Here is a 16,816-nt window from a genome sequence, read left to right as displayed (position 1 = left end):
TTCCTCTTGTTTACAGAGTTAGAGTCTTTATCTTCTAATGTCATTTCCTGGCGCTTACGTGCAAGGAACCTTCCTTATCTGAGGTTTGCCATCCAAGATAGGAAAATCCCTGCACATACGCAGACTGCAGATTTCCTACAGTTTCCCTTCGCACGTTTTGGGGAAGGTGCTTGGGAGCAGATAGTTGTTTGGCTGCTGACCAAATGACTTCCTTCACTAGCCCCAAACAGGTTTTTTTTAAAAAAAAAAATGAAAATATTGATAGTTATAATTTAGATATATATAAAACAATAATTTTCTTCCTTGGTTGGAAAGATGTCAATTCTTTTAAAAACTGGAAAAAAATATTAAGAAATCCAGTCTCCTTTCCGAAGTCTACTTTTGTCCTCCCAAGAACTTTCTGTACCAGAGTCTGAGCTTACACTTCAAGTGTTAAAATTTGTACGTGTAGAAAAGAAAACTTTTTGCAAATATATGGCAGCTGCTGCCAAATGGATGTAGTGTATATATATATATATATATATTGTGGTTTGTTTTCCTGGAAGGTTTTTTTGTTATTTTTACATCTAACAAAGGAAAAAACTAAAGAGGGTAAGAAACTATTCCAAGGGTAAAATTTTAACCCGAGTGAAAATCCCTGGGGTTTCTTCTTTATGCTTGCTTTCCCTTTCCCTTTTTCTTCTGTTCTATTTTTTGTAAAATTTGAAACTAGAAAGGAAAAAACCCATAAATGTTGTAAATCAGGGTTGTCAAACTGGGTTTCTTCAATTATATAAATAATTATATAAATTAAATAAATAAATAAGGGCCGGTGCAGCATTGTATTTCTTCTCCGTAGGCCGGTAGGGGAGGGAGACGGATGCCTCTTGCAGCACCCTTCTGGCCAAAATGAGGGCGTGGGCTGCACCTTGTTTTTGGCCTTCTGCAGCATTCTGCTGGCCGTTTTTGGCTGGCATGGTGCTGCTGGAGGATGGGGAGGCTCACGTGGCCTGTTTTGGTCGGCAGGGGCACCGCAGGCCAGTCCTTTGACATTTCCAGGCCGGCCCTGCATGCCTTGAGTTTGACACCCCTGCTCTAATCACTGAATAACAGGCCCCATGATGCAGAGGCTTGGGAGGAAATTGTAGAGCAAAGGGGGGCCCTTTTGCTAGCCTGACACCCCAAAAATGGGTCCTGTAATCTTCCCCCTATTTAAGGATCCGCCAGTATCCAGTCTGCAAAGGCACTTCTTCGTCCGCCCGCTGAAAACTATTCCTCAGGTGAATCGCTTCCGAGCCTTTTGAGTCAAAGAATCCGTTTGTAACTTGGCTCAGCCCGGAAATGGTTTGGTTTGGGAGTCCACCTGCGTGAGTGTCTACGAACGATGCTCTGAATTCCGGCAAGGCTTTCCTGCTCTTTGGAAACAAGACCATAATTTAAAAAATCCATCCATTTTGCAGGTTTTAGGATAGTCAAGAAACACCTCAAAGACCAGACTCCCAGCTACAGACCAAGGGTTAGGTTGATTCTTCTCTCAAATGGTGGAGGTCTCCTGGCCTTGCTGCTTGCCAGCTCTACCTTCTCTCTCCTTTTTTAAAATTTTTATTCCCCACCCCGACAAAAAATGCTGCGCCTGGCTAATAAAGTCTCATCGTCTCAGTCTTGAATGCAAGTAGCCCTCGACGTACAGTAGGACCACTATTGAGCCCACCAGTTCTGGCCTCACTTTCGACCCACAACCCTTTACCGCTTAGATGCGGTTATGGGGGTCCAAGGTTAAGGGGGAAGGGAGTTGTGGGACATAAACACTGCCCCTTTTCTACGTGTTCCAGATCTGCCCCCCAGATCTGGAGACAAGGTCAGAATTAGGAAATCGGGATGCTCGAAGCGATGGCATTAGGACTTCTGGCCGTCTTCCACTTTACGGTCAAGGGTGGGACGGTCTTAAAAAAAAAAAGACAGAGATTGGAAGAGATCCAGGATGAAGTGAGATGCTCTATTTTTAGAAACTGGACTGCAAGAGTGGACCTTTGGGCCACAAGATCTTCCCTCTGAGCAGGGCCGGCCTTTGTCTGCAGAGAGAGATCTTCGGCCCTGAGCAGACGGTGCCAGGGGCTTCGTTTGGCTGTAAAATGCTCTTAAAGCACAATACGACCCAGTGCCCCCAAACCAAAGCAAAATGATCTATTTTTTTTTCCCTCCAATCTTCGGGAATTTCAATCTTTGGTTCCAGCCCTGGATCTGCAAAAGGGATGAACTGGTAAAACTGCAACCAGAAGCCAGTCCTCGACGTACGACCACAATGGCGCCCCAAATCTTTGTTGCTATAAGCAAGTTCAGTGAGTTTTGGCGTCTTTTACTCCCTTTCTTCAGTTAACTGAATCATTGGAGTTATTTAAATGAGTAACGCAGTTGTTAAGTGAATCGGGCTTCCCTTTGACTTGGCTGGTCACAGGAGGCGATCCCATGACCCCGGGGCATTGCGACGGTCATAAAACAGGAGTCAGGTTCCCAAGCATCTGAATTTTGATTGTGTGACCACGGCGGATGCTGCAACGGTCGTAACTCTGAAAAGTCACTTTTTTTCCAGGGTTTTGTTGTAACTTTGAACGGTCACTAAACGAACGGTCATAAGTTGAGAACTACCTGTTCTGGCTCTAAGAGCTGAGCTGGAAACTGGGCGTCTATCCACAAAGTCCCCTTTAAGGAATCCAGGCGTTTCCTGGTGGGCTTTGCGCCTGTCCCTCCCACTCAGCCCCAGACCCATGTGTGGGGGGAGGTGGAGAAGGGGTTGGACCCCTTCCTGCTCCAACAAAGAAGGGGTATCAAGGCTCAGAGGGCTGGCACGCCAGGTGACTTCCAGGGATGGCTTCACTGTCCTGATGGAGGTGGCAGCCTAGAGCAGGGGACTCCAACCTTGGCAACTTTAAGCCTGGAGGACTTCAACTCCCAGAATTCCCCAGCCAGCTTTGCTGGCTTTGCTGGCTGGGCTTTGCTGGCTGGGGAATTCTGGGAATTGAAGTCCTCCAGGCTTAAGGTTGGAGTCCCCTGTCCTAGTGAGAACCTCTGGAGTTAAGCCAAATGTTAGAGGGTCTCCCCCAATGTTAGAGGGACTCCCACACCCCCTGCCAAATGTTCCAGAAATTCTTGGGAGCCCCCTTGATCACGTGCACTGCAGGTTTTAAAAAAGGGGAGGGGGCTTTGATGGCACAGTTATGGCTGCCATCTTGACTCTTTTTGCCCTCCCCACCGCGGAAACTTCTGTGCTATGCCAATAGGCTAACTTTCCCCTCACCATTGGCCATCCCTGGCACAACTGGCTGAGAAAATCGGGCAGGTGGCTCGCTGGTAGCCGGTTCTGATCCCCACCGAGTGACCTGTTGGATGGGTGCCTAACCAGAGACCCTGGGGAGGGAGGAGGGGAGAAGAGAACAGAAGAGAATATTCTTTATTGTCACTTTGAATGTACACTAATCGGCATACGTTAAAATGAAATTTCATTGCATACAGCTCTCGGAGGATCACCAATTTACACCGCATACACATGACAAAATAAATAAAAACAGAAATATGCCTACACCCACATATATGACATAGACAAACAACACAGTCTAGTTCGGATGTATACACGTACGTGGCGTGAAAAACGAATCTTGTGAGTTGACCAGATGGAGGGCCTAGGGAACAGAGCCCTGAGTCTCCGGAGAAGGGCGGCATATAAATCAAATTAAAAAAATAAATAAATCTGTTACAGAATCTGGTAGTCCTGCTAGAAATACTTTGAAACCTCCTCCCAGAGGGGAGCAACGGAAAGAGACCATAAAGTGGATGTGTGGGATCTCTAACAAGGCTTTGAGTTTCTAAGCACATAGCGCTTTATAAGCCGCATCCTGAATAATGGGAAGCGAGCTTCCTATAATCATCTCCGCTGTCCTCGCCACTCTCTGTAGGGACTTTCTATCGGAGGGGCTGCCGCCACCAAACCAAACAGGGATGCAGTTTGTTAAAACGCTTTCAATCGTGCCTCTGTAAAAAGTGGCCAGGACAGAAAGAGAAAGATCTGTTCTCTTTACTGGAGATAATATTCGTAGTGGCCTTTGTGGCCATTTGAATGCCCCCCACCCCACCCCCAGATCATCTTCCAGATCTTCAAAGGAGCCTGGGGAACAAACATGACCGTCTATCTCCTCCATCTTTTGAATGGCAGAGATGTGCTTCACCATGGCTGCAGAAGAAGCTGGGAGCCAGCTGGTACGTCTTAAATCTACACCCAGTTGGGATTGTGGCAAGGAACAACAGGTGGTCAAGCCTTCTGGATGATTGGGGCTATTTGTGAGCAAGTTTCAGGGGGAATCGGACCCCACTGGCGTGATGGGGAGGGGGAGGGTTCCATCGAAGGACACGCCCTGCTTCCCAGCAAATCCGATCCCTCCGTCTCACACACACACCTTTTTTCTGTCCCTGGCAAAGTGGTTTTATTTACACATTTCTAACCCTGTCCCTCTAAAATTGGACTTCATTCTGTAATTTGATCCAAGCTGATTCCTGGGTCATTTGGATCCATAACAGCCAACGGAGAGAGGCTGGGCAGCTCAGCTGATGCAGGTGGATCACTTCCAAATTGGGGGGGGGGAGGTAACCAAGCTTTTTCTCCTCGAGAGTTGGAGAATCCATGGAGAACAACAAAAATCTAATTTCCTACATGGAGTAAACTAAAGCCTCCTATTAAAGACGGGAGAAGCTTGGATGAATTCAGAGTCCTCTCTCTCCCTCTCCCTCTCTCCTCCCCCCTCCCTCCTTCCTTTTCTAAGAGTTCAAGGAGGTGTCCATCAAATGATTGCAGCTATTATCTTCTGATTTATTTTTTTAATATTATAATTTTGTTAACCTTGATTTGGCCTGTTCGTTCCTTTCATTAACGCGTATAAAACACAGGCAAATGTCTATATATGTCTATATATCTATGTTATAAACAATCAAGCTCAGAGAGCACCAAGGACCGGATAGGTAGGTAGGTAGAGACAGGCAGGCAGACAGACAGACAGACAGACAGACAGACAGACAAGCTAGACAGAGAAAGATAGATAGGTAGGGAAGTAGGTAAATATAGATAAATACAGGATTAGATAGACGATTGAGATGATGAGAGATTTATATAGATGATAGTTATAAATTGATCAATAGATTGAGATGAGAGGATAGATAGAAGATAGATGTGAGAGATGAGTGAGATGAGATGATAGATAGATAGATAGATAGATAGATAGATAGATAGATAGATAGATAGATAGACAGATAAGGTAGACAGGTAGGTAAGTAGGTAAATATAAATAGGGGGATAGATAGATAGATGTAGAGAGATTGAGAGATTTATAGAAATTATATAAATTGATCGATAGATTGAGATGAGAGGATAAATAGATAGATAGACAGACAGATAAGTTAGACAGGTAAGTAGGTAAATATAGACAAATAGGGGGATAGATAGATGTAGATAGATTGAGAGATTTATAGAGATGATATAAATGGATCGATAGATTGAGATGAGAGGATAGATAGATAGATAGATACACAGATAAGCTAGACAGGTAGGTAAGTTGGTAAATATAGATAAATGGGATAGAGAGATAGAGAGAGAGAGAGAGAGAGAGAGAGAGAGAGAGAGAGAGAGAGAGAGAGAGAGATGTAGATAGATCTATAGAGATGATATAAGAGATGATATAAGTTGATCGATAGATTGAGATGAGAGGATAGATAGATAGATAGATACATAGATAGATAGATAGATAGATAGATAGATAGATAGATAGATAGATAGATGATAGATAGATAGATTGAGAGAAAGATAAACTAGACAGGTAGGTAAATATAGATAAATAGAGGGATAGTTAGCGAGAGATGTAGATAGATTGAGAGATTTATAGAGATGATATAAATTGATTGATAGATTGAGATGAGAGAGAAGATATAAAGAGATAGATAAATAGATACAGAGACTGACAGCATATATAAACTAACACATTGGGGATTTCAATATGAAGTAGTAATTAAGATTAAGATTGAAATCTTAATTATGTAAGAAATTCCTGGCTGTATGTCCCACGTTCTTCTGCCATCCCTGCCTTTCCAATGTGATATTTAACTTCGAATGAAAAAAAAAAATCTAATCATCCCGATGACCAATATCCTGAATTAATATTGGCATATAGACTTTTCATTTTTATTTCTCTTCTTCTTTCCCGCGCTCCAAGGTAACGGGGACAGGAAGAATTGAACGACCCTGTATAAACTGAATCAAAATAGCCTGCGGTATCAAGATGTATCATATCACAATAAAAAGAAATAACAAACAATAAAAAGAAGAAAAAAAGAGAAAAGTTTGTTGGGGTGTAGGGGGGAAGGATGGCAGCCAACCGAGTCAGGGGGAAAAGCAGAGAGGGCAAGAAACATCTTCAAAAATTGAGAAATCCCCAGAGTGCGAAATTTGTCTCCGCAAGTGGGGATGGCTGGCTGCCCTCGGTTTGTTTTGCTCACTCGCTGTGGCCGTGTCCCTTGTGCTAATATTGCACAGCTGTGTGTCTTTGTGCATGAATATTGCACATCTGAACGTTTTGGAAACCCTTATCAAAAGTCACACAAAGTTTCAGGCTGCCCGAAGCCAGAAGGGTTGAACATTCTCTGCTCCTGTAAATCAGGTAGTCCTCCAGTTATGACCACAGCGGAGAGTAGAATTTCTGTTGCTGAGCCCAAGCGGACGTTAAGTGAATCACTCCAATTTGGAGTTGGAGTGTATGTATTTTAACGTTTTAATGTTTTAATGTTTTAATGTCTTCTTTTAACTTTTGTATGGGATATTGTTGCATTGTTTTATGCTCTGTTGTAAGCCGCCCAGAGTCCCTTGGGAGTGGGGCGGCATAGAAATACAACTAACTAACTAACTAACTAACTAACTAACTAACTAACTAACTAAATAAATAAATAAATAAATAAATAAATAAATAAATAAATAAATAAAATAAACAAATAAATAAATAAACAAATAAATAAATAAATAAATTTTACAACGGTTGTTAAGTGAATCATTGCCATTAATTGACACACACACACAGTCGTGAAGCGTATCCAGCTTCTTTCATTGACGTTGAATATTTTGAATATTTTGCCGAGGGGATCGTCCGTTCTTCCAACGGTTTCCTAAAAATCTCTTCGATCTGCCCTTTCGCTTCTCAAACTTACCGGCCAAGTCCAAAGCTATAGGTTGTCTTTGGCTTATTCGTTTAGTGACCGTTCAAAGTTACGACGGCATTGGGAAAAAAAGGGACTTACAACCATTTTTCACACTTAATGACCGTTGCGGCATCCCCATGGTGATGTGATCAAAATTCAGACGCTTAAACAGCAATGAAGATGATTATATTGGGAGCAATAGCTAAAATATTGTTTAAATGCTTATAATAATTGTAATGATTTCTATTTTCAAAATACATTCATCTAAGCCAAGAAAAATAAAAATGAAATGATATTTGGTTAGGATTTAAAGATTTAAGTAACGGGTTTTTGGGATAACGGCATTGTTAAATAGATAGAATTTAGGGAAATAATTGGGTTAAAGATTAAGTTGTGTTATTTGAAAATTAAGATTTGTTAGTAATTGTACCAATTTATGACCGGATCAATGCTTCGTTTTGAAAAGATGTATTTTATGTTTATGTTTAAAAAAAAAAATTATTAAAAATTCAGACGCTTGGCCACTGATTCACATTTATGACGGTTGCACTGTCCTGGATCAGGTTATCCCCCTTTTGTGATCTTCTGACAAGCAGAGTCAATGGGGAAGCCGGATTCACTTAACAACCCTGTTACTAACTTAATACAGGTAGTCCTCAACTTATGACCACAATTGAGCCCAACATTTCTGTTGTTAAGCGAGAAATTTGTTAGGTGAGTTTTTGTCCCATTTTATGACTTTTCTTGCCACGTTTGTTAAATGAATCACTGCAGTTGTTGAATTACCAATAATAACAGGGTCATTAAGTGAAAAGGGATCAATATGAGCCAGTTGCCAAGTGTCTGAATTTTGGTCATGTGACCATGGGGATGCTACAATGGTCGTAAGTGTGAAAAATGGTCATAAGCCACTTTTTTCAGTGCTGCTGCAACTTTGGACAGTCACTAAACGAACTGTCGTAAGTCGAGGACTACCTGTATCTGTACAGATCACACTACTGTACAGGTAGACCTTGACTTACGACTACAATTGAGCCCCAAATTTCTGTTGTTAAGTGAGACATTTGTTAAGGGAGTTTTGCCCCGTTTTATGACTTTTCTTGCCACCGTTGTTAAGTGAATCCGGCTTCCTCATTGGCTTCGCTCGCCGGAAAGTCACAAGAGGGGATCACATGAGCCCAGGAACACAGCAACGGTCATAAACACGAGTCATTTGCCAAGCGTGTCTGAATCTTGATCGCACGATCACGGGGAGGCCGCCAAGGTCGTTAACTGTGAACAACGGTTGTAAGTCACGCTTTTCAGTGCCGCTGCAACTTTGGACGGTCACTAAACGAACTGTTGTAAACCGAGGACTGCCTGCACTAACTTGTGGCTTGTCTCTTGCGGCGTTTGGACAACCCTTCTGCAAACAGCTGGTCCTCAGCCAACAGCAAGATGAACAGCGGTTTCACAAAATGTCATAAATGATGAAATGTTCTTCCTGGCACTTCTGTACAGCTTTGTCTCGCTTATTTGGCAAACCCAAAGCTATTGGGAGATAATGCGTGGCGTGCCAGCCTTGATGTCCCAAGGCAGCTCTCTCGCCCCCTTGTTCCCGCGCCAACTGTCTATAAACTCGACAAGGCCAAGGAATAACACTGTACAAGGAAGAGTTTGGAAATGACCCCCAGACTAAAAATAAAAACCAAGTTCATGATCACAACAAGCCAATCTTCCCCCAAATCTGGACATTTCCTGGACTTTTGAGTGGCCAGTGGTATGAAACCACCCCAATCGTGTTTGGGGTCCTGCCAGGATTTGGGCATTTATAAATGGAGAACACCTTCCTGATCAACAGCTGAAGATCTTCCACTTCCCGATCAACAGCTGAAGTTCTTCCACTTCCCGATCAAGAGCTGAAGTTCTTCCACTTCCCGATCAAGAGCTGAAGATCTTCCACTTCCAGATCAAAAGCTGAAGATCTTCACAGCCCACCCAGCTTGAAGGAGAAGATCTTCACAGTCTACCCAGCTTCTTCTCTTGAAAATCCAGCCATGGAGAATCAGTATGGAGACCGCATTCCTCTCCAGAGATACTTCTCAGCAGTCCGTCACATGGAGCAAACGGTCATGTTTCCCAGCCTTCTCCAGGGGGTCTCCTTGGAAGACCAGGAGGACCCAACCGAAATCAACTCCGAGCAGAAATGTTCCAGGGACAGAGACCTGTACGACGACTTCACGCTTCTAAAATCCATCAAGTCAACGGTTGAGAGCGGTCTACCTCCTCTTCACGACAAGAGTCTGAGCTCCAGCAGGGAAGAAGAAGAAGAAGCTAAGGAGAAGACCGACCTTGAAGGACTCTTTCGGTATCACATTTCCGGCTTATATCATGTCCTCGCCCAAATGACCAGCCGAGCCAACGCTGTGACTTCTAGGTACAATGAAATTCTGGGACAGATCAGTCAGAATGGAATCGCTTTTCGTTGGTAGGAGGGCATGGAAGAAAGGGTGAGTTCTCTTCGTACGTTTAAATATCTACTCCGCATCTTTAGATCTTCTAAAAGTTTCTCCATTGAAACTATGGTGTGCTGAAAACTCTATACTCTGTTAATGTTGTAATTCTTGCTAATAAGATCAAAATGGTTTCCTTCCTTCCTTCTTCTCTCCAACGGTGGTTCATCCATCCATCTATTCACTTTCCATCCTCCCCTTCCTGCCTGCCTCTTTCCTTCCTTCCTTTCCTGCCTGCCTTCCTTCCTTTCCTGCCTCTTTCCTTCCTTCCTTCCTTTCCTGCCTGCCTTCCTTTCTTTCCTGCCTTTCTTTCTTTCCTTCCTTTCTTCCCTGCCTGCTTTTCCTTCCTGCTTGTCTTCCTTCCTTTCCTGCCTCCTTCCTTGCTTCCTTCCCTGCCTGCCTTTCTTTCCTTCCTTTCCTGCCTGCCTTCCTTCCTTTCTTTCCTGCCTTTCCTTCCTTCCTTCCTTTCCTGCCTGCCTTCCTTCCTTCCTTTCCTGCCTTTCCTTCCTTGTTTTTACAAACACATCAATGCGTGAACAATGCGTGTGGCATCTGGGTATCATGCATTCTAATACGAATAAAACTAGTAAAATTAATCATAGTTATTACATTCAATCAACTTATGTAATTTCTAATAATACCTATCTATACTAAGTTGCAGTCTGTCGTTATTCAATTATTCCATATTTTCTCTTGTTATTGCTTTTATTATATAAAAGCGCATACATTAATATTTCCCCTTCTCTTATTTTTATCTCTTATTCTAACTTTTAATCATGTCACCCTTTATTAAGAAATATTTTATTTCTATCCTACCTAACTTCTGGTCACGTCACCTACCTAAAAAAAAGGAAAAGATACAGATACAGACAGAGATAAAGATCCAAGAAAGGAATAAGGGAGGCAAGTCAAAAGAAAAGCATAGCAATTAAAGTATTGAAGCGGGCAAGAGACGATGGATAGATGATTTCTCTTTTGTTGTTCTTCTGATTTGCTTTCCCCCCCCCCTCTTTTTCTCTTCTTTTTCTAAGTAGGTGATTTCTTGTTAACACCTTATTTCCTACCTATTTTTCAGGGCAAGCTTGACTTCAGTGATGGAGGTTATTGTACAGTTCAGAGTCCTGTGCCTGGGAAGACAACCTTGGATGCCGCATCTTTTGACAGTGATTTATCCGGTTGTTGTGGAACTTTATACTTGAATCATTTCAACACTGACGTTTGTGATCGGAAGAATTTTCTGTGCCTGGTTACTGCTAATAATTGTAGGCTTTGTGTATTGTTGCTTTTTCGTATTTTAAATGGTTTGCTGGTTAAACAAATAAAGAGTTGAATTTCCTGGTGTACATGGCTGGGTTTGGTTTTTTTTCTTCATTTAGATTAGAACATAGTCCTTCTAATAGTTTGGGACATTGAGTAGCTCCTGGATCTGAAATTTTTCCTTTGATTATGGAAACAATATGAGTGTCCAGGCCTGTAATCCTTTTTTTTTCTTTTAAATGATCTTTATTAGTTATTTACAAATAAAAAAACATATACTATAATTATCAAATCGATATAAGTTATATATGTATAGACAACACAACACATAAAGACAACTACAAGGAAGGACTAACCGGGAATTGTAGCGATCCTCCAGATATCTATTCATAGTTACATCCCGGTAAATCTTTTTGTCCAGATAACATTGACTGTTTTAAATACCAAACGCTATCTAATTATAAACAAATATATATTTAATACTATATTATTTACTCTCTATTTGTCCTTTTCTTTAGCCATATATACCAGCGTTCCCAGTTACTGTAGTATATGGATTCTTTTTTCTCTCTTAGGATATATGTTAGTTTGTCCAATTCGGCACAATTCAATATCTTATTTATTATAAGTTGATCTGATGGTGTATTTGCATTTTTCCATTGCTGGGCAAGTGCCATCCTTGCTGCTGTTGTAATATGGATGAATAAGTGCCAATCTTGTTTGCCCACATCTTTTAGTTTAATTCCAAGTAAGTAAGAGTCTGGAATTAGAGGGAAGCTTGCACCTGTTATCTCGTTCAACCATTTTTGAATCTTTTCCCAAAACTTCCTAATCTGAGGGCAGGTCCATCACTGGTGAAAAAAAGTACCCCTGGCCGAATTATACCAAGCCTGTAATTCTTTACTTACTATTATTATTATTATTTTTAGTATATACTTTTATACTTTTCCTCCAAGATGGCTTCAGTGATGAATGCCCCTTTGTTATTCTCACCCCCAATGACAGTCCTGTGGGATAGATCAGGTGGAAGGAGAAAGACTGATTGAGTCTCAAATCTCCTATTAAGTTTTTATAATTAAAAGTGGGCAAAATCGAGGCTAATTCAGTCCTTTAACCAGCATACCCCATTGGCTCTCTTAGATTTCCAGAAAAGCCCAGCAGGAAAAGGGCAGTTTTGCTGTGGGGAATACATTTGGGGATTCGGGAATATGTGGGTGCTGTCACTTAATGCCTCCCATAAGGTGATCTCTTCTCAAGAGTAGGAAATGTAATTTTTGACAGACACATTATAGACAGACAGACGTTGTATCTATCTCTCTCCCTCCTTCTTCCTCCCTCCCTCCCTCTCCTAAAAACTGGGAGACTGTGAGTTCTAGTCCCGCATTAGACATAAAGCCAACCTGATGATGTTGGCCAATCACTAGGAAACTGTGAGTTCTAGTCCCGCTTAGCACAAAGCCAACCGGATGACGTTGGGCCAATCACCAGGAGACCGTGAGTTCTAGTCCCGCCTTAGACACAAAGCCAACCGGATGACGTTGGGCCAATCACCAGGAGACCGTGAGTTCTAGTCCCGCATTAGACATAAAGCCAACCTGGTGATGTTGGCCAATCACTAGGAGACCGTGAGTTCTAGTCCCCCTTAGACACAAAGCCAACCGGATGATGTTGGGCCAATCACCAGGAGACCGTGAATTCTAGTCCCGCATTAGACACAAACCCAACCTGATGGATGTTGGGCCAATCACCAGGAGACTGTGAGTTCTAGTCCCGCCTCAGACATAAAGCCAACCTAATGATGTTGGCCAATCACTAGGAGACTGTGAGTTCTAGTCCCGCCTTAGACACAAAGCCAACCTGATGATGTTGGGCCAATCACCAGGAGACCGTGAGTTCTAGTCCCACCTTAGACACAAAGCCAACCGGATGACGTTGGGCCAATCACCAGGAGACCGTGAGTTCTAGTCCCGCCTTAGGCAAGAAAGCCAACTGGATGACTTTGGGCCAGTTCATTTTGGGGACCTTTTAAAGGGGGCCCTTTACCTGGGGGCCACTTATGACCCTGGTTCAAAGTTCCAAGAGTAGCCTCCCCCACCCTCATCACAACATCCTGTTTGTCATCACACAGATTTTGACACCCAGAAGACATCACCTGTATGTGTTCAATCCCAGCTAAGGAATTTCTCATAGGCCTAAAATGATCTTTTTTAGGAAAAAAAACCACGTTCTTTCAGGATCCATACAAGGAAATATATTAAAACATCTAAAAATGGGCGGAGCTTCCTTTGCAGAATTATGGCCATTCTCCTGACCCCAGTGCACACCGCCGTCATACACAGGCGGTCCTCAACATATGACCACAATCGGGACCTGTAATTTCTGTCACTAAGCAAGGCGGGTAGGTGAGACATACCTGATTTTACGAGCTTTTATGCTGTGCCCGTTAATCAAATCACTACAACAGTTAAATGAAATGTGCAGTCATTAAGCAAATCCGACACTCCCCATTGACTTCTCTGCTTGGGAGCAGATGGGGAAGGTAGCAAACGGCGATCACGTGACACCCCCCCCCCTCCTTGGGACCTTGACACCAATGGTGAAATCCAAATTTTTTTACTACCGGTTCTGTGGGCATAGCTTGGTGGGCGTGGTGCGGCTTGGTTGACGTGGCAGGGGAAGGATCCTGCAAAAGAGCCCTGGTGGCGCAGCCGACTAAAGCACTGTTATTAACATCAGCTGCCTGCAATTACTTTAAGTTCAAATCTCACCAGGCTCAAGGTCGACTCAGCCTTCCATCCTTTCTAAGGTAGGTAAAATGAGGACCCAGACTGTGGGGGCAATAAACTGACTTTGTATAAAATATATAAAAGTATGAAGGCTACTGCTTAACTCATTGTAAGCCGCCCTGAGTCTCTGGAGAAGGGTGGCATATAAATCAAACAAAAAAAAAAAATCCCCATTCCCTCTCCACTCCTGGGAGAAGGATATTGCAAAATCTCCATTCCCACCCCACCCTGGGGCCAGCCAGAGGTGGTATTTGCCGGTTCTCCGAACTGCTCAAAATTTCTGCTACCGGTTCGCCAGAACCTGCTGGATTTCACCCCTTCTTGCAATCATCCTAAAGACATGAGGGCCAAATTTTGATCACATGACCTTGGGGTGGGGGAGGCCGAGACGACAGTCGTTAAGTGCAGGGATCGGTCGTAAGTCATTTTTTTCTTTTTTTTTATAAACACTTTATTAAACTTTTATTACATTAAAAACATAAAAACTTCTTTCACTCAACAACAGCTAATGGTGGTGTTTTTCTTGTGACAATAATCCGTGCATTATTTACAAAAATTAAATTGTGCGTATTTACATTCGTATTTTATCTATTACTTGTACTTAATAACTATCTATCTTCAATTCAATCAATCAATCTATCTTCAATCTCCGTTCTATCCAGTTATACCACTGTTCCCACACATTGTAAAATATCGACGTCTCTTTATCTTTTAAACTCAGCGTTAATTTGTCCATTTCTGCGCAATGCATGACCTTTTGTATGAGCAGTTTCTCTGCGGGTGTGCATGGCTGTTTCCAACATTGCGCGTAGGCAATCCTGGCAGCGGTTAACATGTGTAGTACTAGATATTTTGTGCCCTTCAGATATTTTTTGTTTTTGAAGATCATTTTTGTTCTGATGTCGGCGTCACTTTGAACGGTCGCTAAACGAGGGGTTGCAATTCGAGAATTACTTGCATGCTTTGTTCAGTTCACCCGAAAAATGGACAAGTTTATTTTTTTAAACCAGTTCGAAGCAACGAGTTCTACTACTTCCTCTAAAGGGGGGCGGGGAGGCTTAGATTGTGGTGCTTTCACAATGCCGCTCCATCGTTTTCAGCACGTCCCATTTTAACTAGGAATCAGTGTCTCTCAGGTTAGGTTTTGCAGCTCAGTCCAAAAAAGGCACCAATCAGTGTCGCAATGGCCACGCCACTAAAATGTGGCTAGTTCATGGCATGTTTGCCTTCTTGCACCGTTCCAGTCCCTGCCAAACCAAGACAAGCCCATCTGGGCAAGGTTTGAGGGCAGAAATCCAGGGCCTGATTTAGCCGCATGATGAAAATCGGGATGATGCAGCGAAGCTGGAAACGAAGTGAAGTAATGGAATTGCAAAAGAGGATTCAGTCCAGAGTCTAAACCAGCTTTGCAGGACCAAGGGAGGGAGGAACAAATGCACCAAGAGGGGGGAAGAGAGAGAGAGAGAGAGAGAGAAATAGAGAGGGAGGGAGGGAGGAAGAGAGAGGGAAAAAGGGAGGAAGAGAGGAAGAGAGGGAGGGAGGGAGAAAGAGGGAGGGAGAGAGGGAAGGAGAGAGAAAGAGAGGAAGAGAGGGAGAGGGAGGGAGAGAGGGAGAGAAAGGGAGGGAGAAAGGAGAGAGAGGGAGGGAGGGATGGAGAGAGAAAAAGAGGGAGGGAGGGAGGGAGAAAGGGAGGGAGAAAGGGAGGGAGGGAGAGGGAGGGAGGGAATCACTCCAATGATTCGCTTAACAACTGAATGGAGTAAAACAGATCAAAACTCACTTAACTTGCTTAGCAACAGAGATTTTGGGCTCTATTGTGGTCATACGTCGAGGAATAACCCTAACCCCAAACTGGCTTCTGGTGCAAGGGGTTGGATTAGAAGACCTCCAAGCTCCCTTCCAACTCCGTTATTTTATATTCTATATTTTACCAGGTCATCGCTTCTGCAGACCCAGGGCTGCAACCAAACATTGAAATTCCCCAAGACTGGGGGGAAAAAATAGTTAATTGTGGTTTGGACTGGGCACTGGGTCGTATTGTGCTTTAAGGGCATTTTACAGCCAAACGAAGCCCCTGGCACCGTCTGCTCAGGGCCAGAGATCTCTCTCTGCAGACAAAGGCTGGCCCTGCTCAGGGGGAAGATCTTGTGGCCCAAAGGTCCACTCTTGCAGTCCAGTTTCTAAAAATAGAGCATCTCACTCCATCCTGGATCTCTTCCAATCTCTTGTCTTTTTTTTTTAAGACCGTCCCACCCTTGACCGTAAAGTGGAAGACGGCCAGAAGTCCTAATGCCATCGCTTCGAGCATCCCGATTTCCTAATTCTGACCTTGTCTCCAGATCTGGGGGGCAGATCTGGAACACGTAGAAAAGGGGCAGTGTTTATGTCCCACAACTCCCTTCCCCCTTAACCTTGGACCCCCCCATAACCGTATCCAAGCGGTAAAGGGTTGTGGGTCGAAAGTGAGGCCTAGATGCGATGGCTTCACACAAGAGGCCTGTGTGAAAGGAGGCAATGATTTGCCAAAGTTATGTAGGCCTCAGAATGACAGTAGGCCTCAAATGAATTGCTAGTACATATTCAAGTGCTAGCGAAAACTATTTCCTACCCTGTTTCCCCGAAAATAAGACATCCCCTGATAATAAGCCCAATCGGGCTTTTGAGCGCATGCGCTAAATATTTAAATATATTTAAATATTTAAATGCATGCAGAGTCCCCATTTCCTCTGGTTTCCTCCACGCGCCCCAAAATAATAAGACCTCCCCAAAAATAAGGCCAAGCACTTATTTAGGGGTTAAAAAAATTATAAACGAGGGTCTTATTTTCGGGGAAATCTACTGTATCTGTCTGTCTGTCTATTTCTCTCTCTCTCTCTATCTACCCTGTTTCCCCCAAAACAAGACATCCCCTAATAATAAGCCCAATCGGGCTTTTGAGCGCATGGCAGTAAAGCCATGCACTTATTTCAGGGTTCAAAAAACTATAAGACAGGGTCTTATTTTCAGGGAAACATGTGTGTGTGTGTATGTGTCTGTCTGTCTGTCTGTCTGTCTGTCTGTCTGTCTGTCTGTCTA

The 16,816-nt window shown here is 43.2% G+C and overlaps 1 protein-coding gene across 1 annotated transcript; it reads left to right on the top strand.

Moving 5' to 3' along the window:
* Positions 1–7,446: 7,446 nt before the first annotated feature.
* THRSP (thyroid hormone responsive) lies at positions 7,447–11,039 on the top strand. The gene is made up of 2 exons (XM_034408287.3): positions 7,447–9,695; positions 10,774–11,039. The coding sequence occupies exon 1, from the start codon at positions 9,243–9,245 to the stop codon at positions 9,675–9,677; it is 435 nt and encodes a 144-aa protein (XP_034264178.1). The 5' UTR covers positions 7,447–9,242; the 3' UTR covers positions 9,678–9,695; positions 10,774–11,039.
* Positions 11,040–16,816: the final 5,777 nt, after the last annotated feature.

This window comes from Pantherophis guttatus, chromosome 5, assembly GCF_059756535.1.
Source record: "Pantherophis guttatus breed Tessera chromosome 5, ASM5975653v1, whole genome shotgun sequence".
Classification (NCBI taxonomy): Eukaryota; Metazoa; Chordata; class Lepidosauria; order Squamata; family Colubridae; genus Pantherophis; species Pantherophis guttatus.
Note: the sequence above shows the minus strand (reverse complement) of the source record. Positions and strands in the feature narration are given on the sequence as shown.

Coding starts and splice junctions, on each gene's coding strand:
- THRSP (XM_034408287.3), top strand. CDS start 9,243: ATGGAGAATCAGTATGGAGACCGCATTCCTCTCCAGAGATACTTCTCA.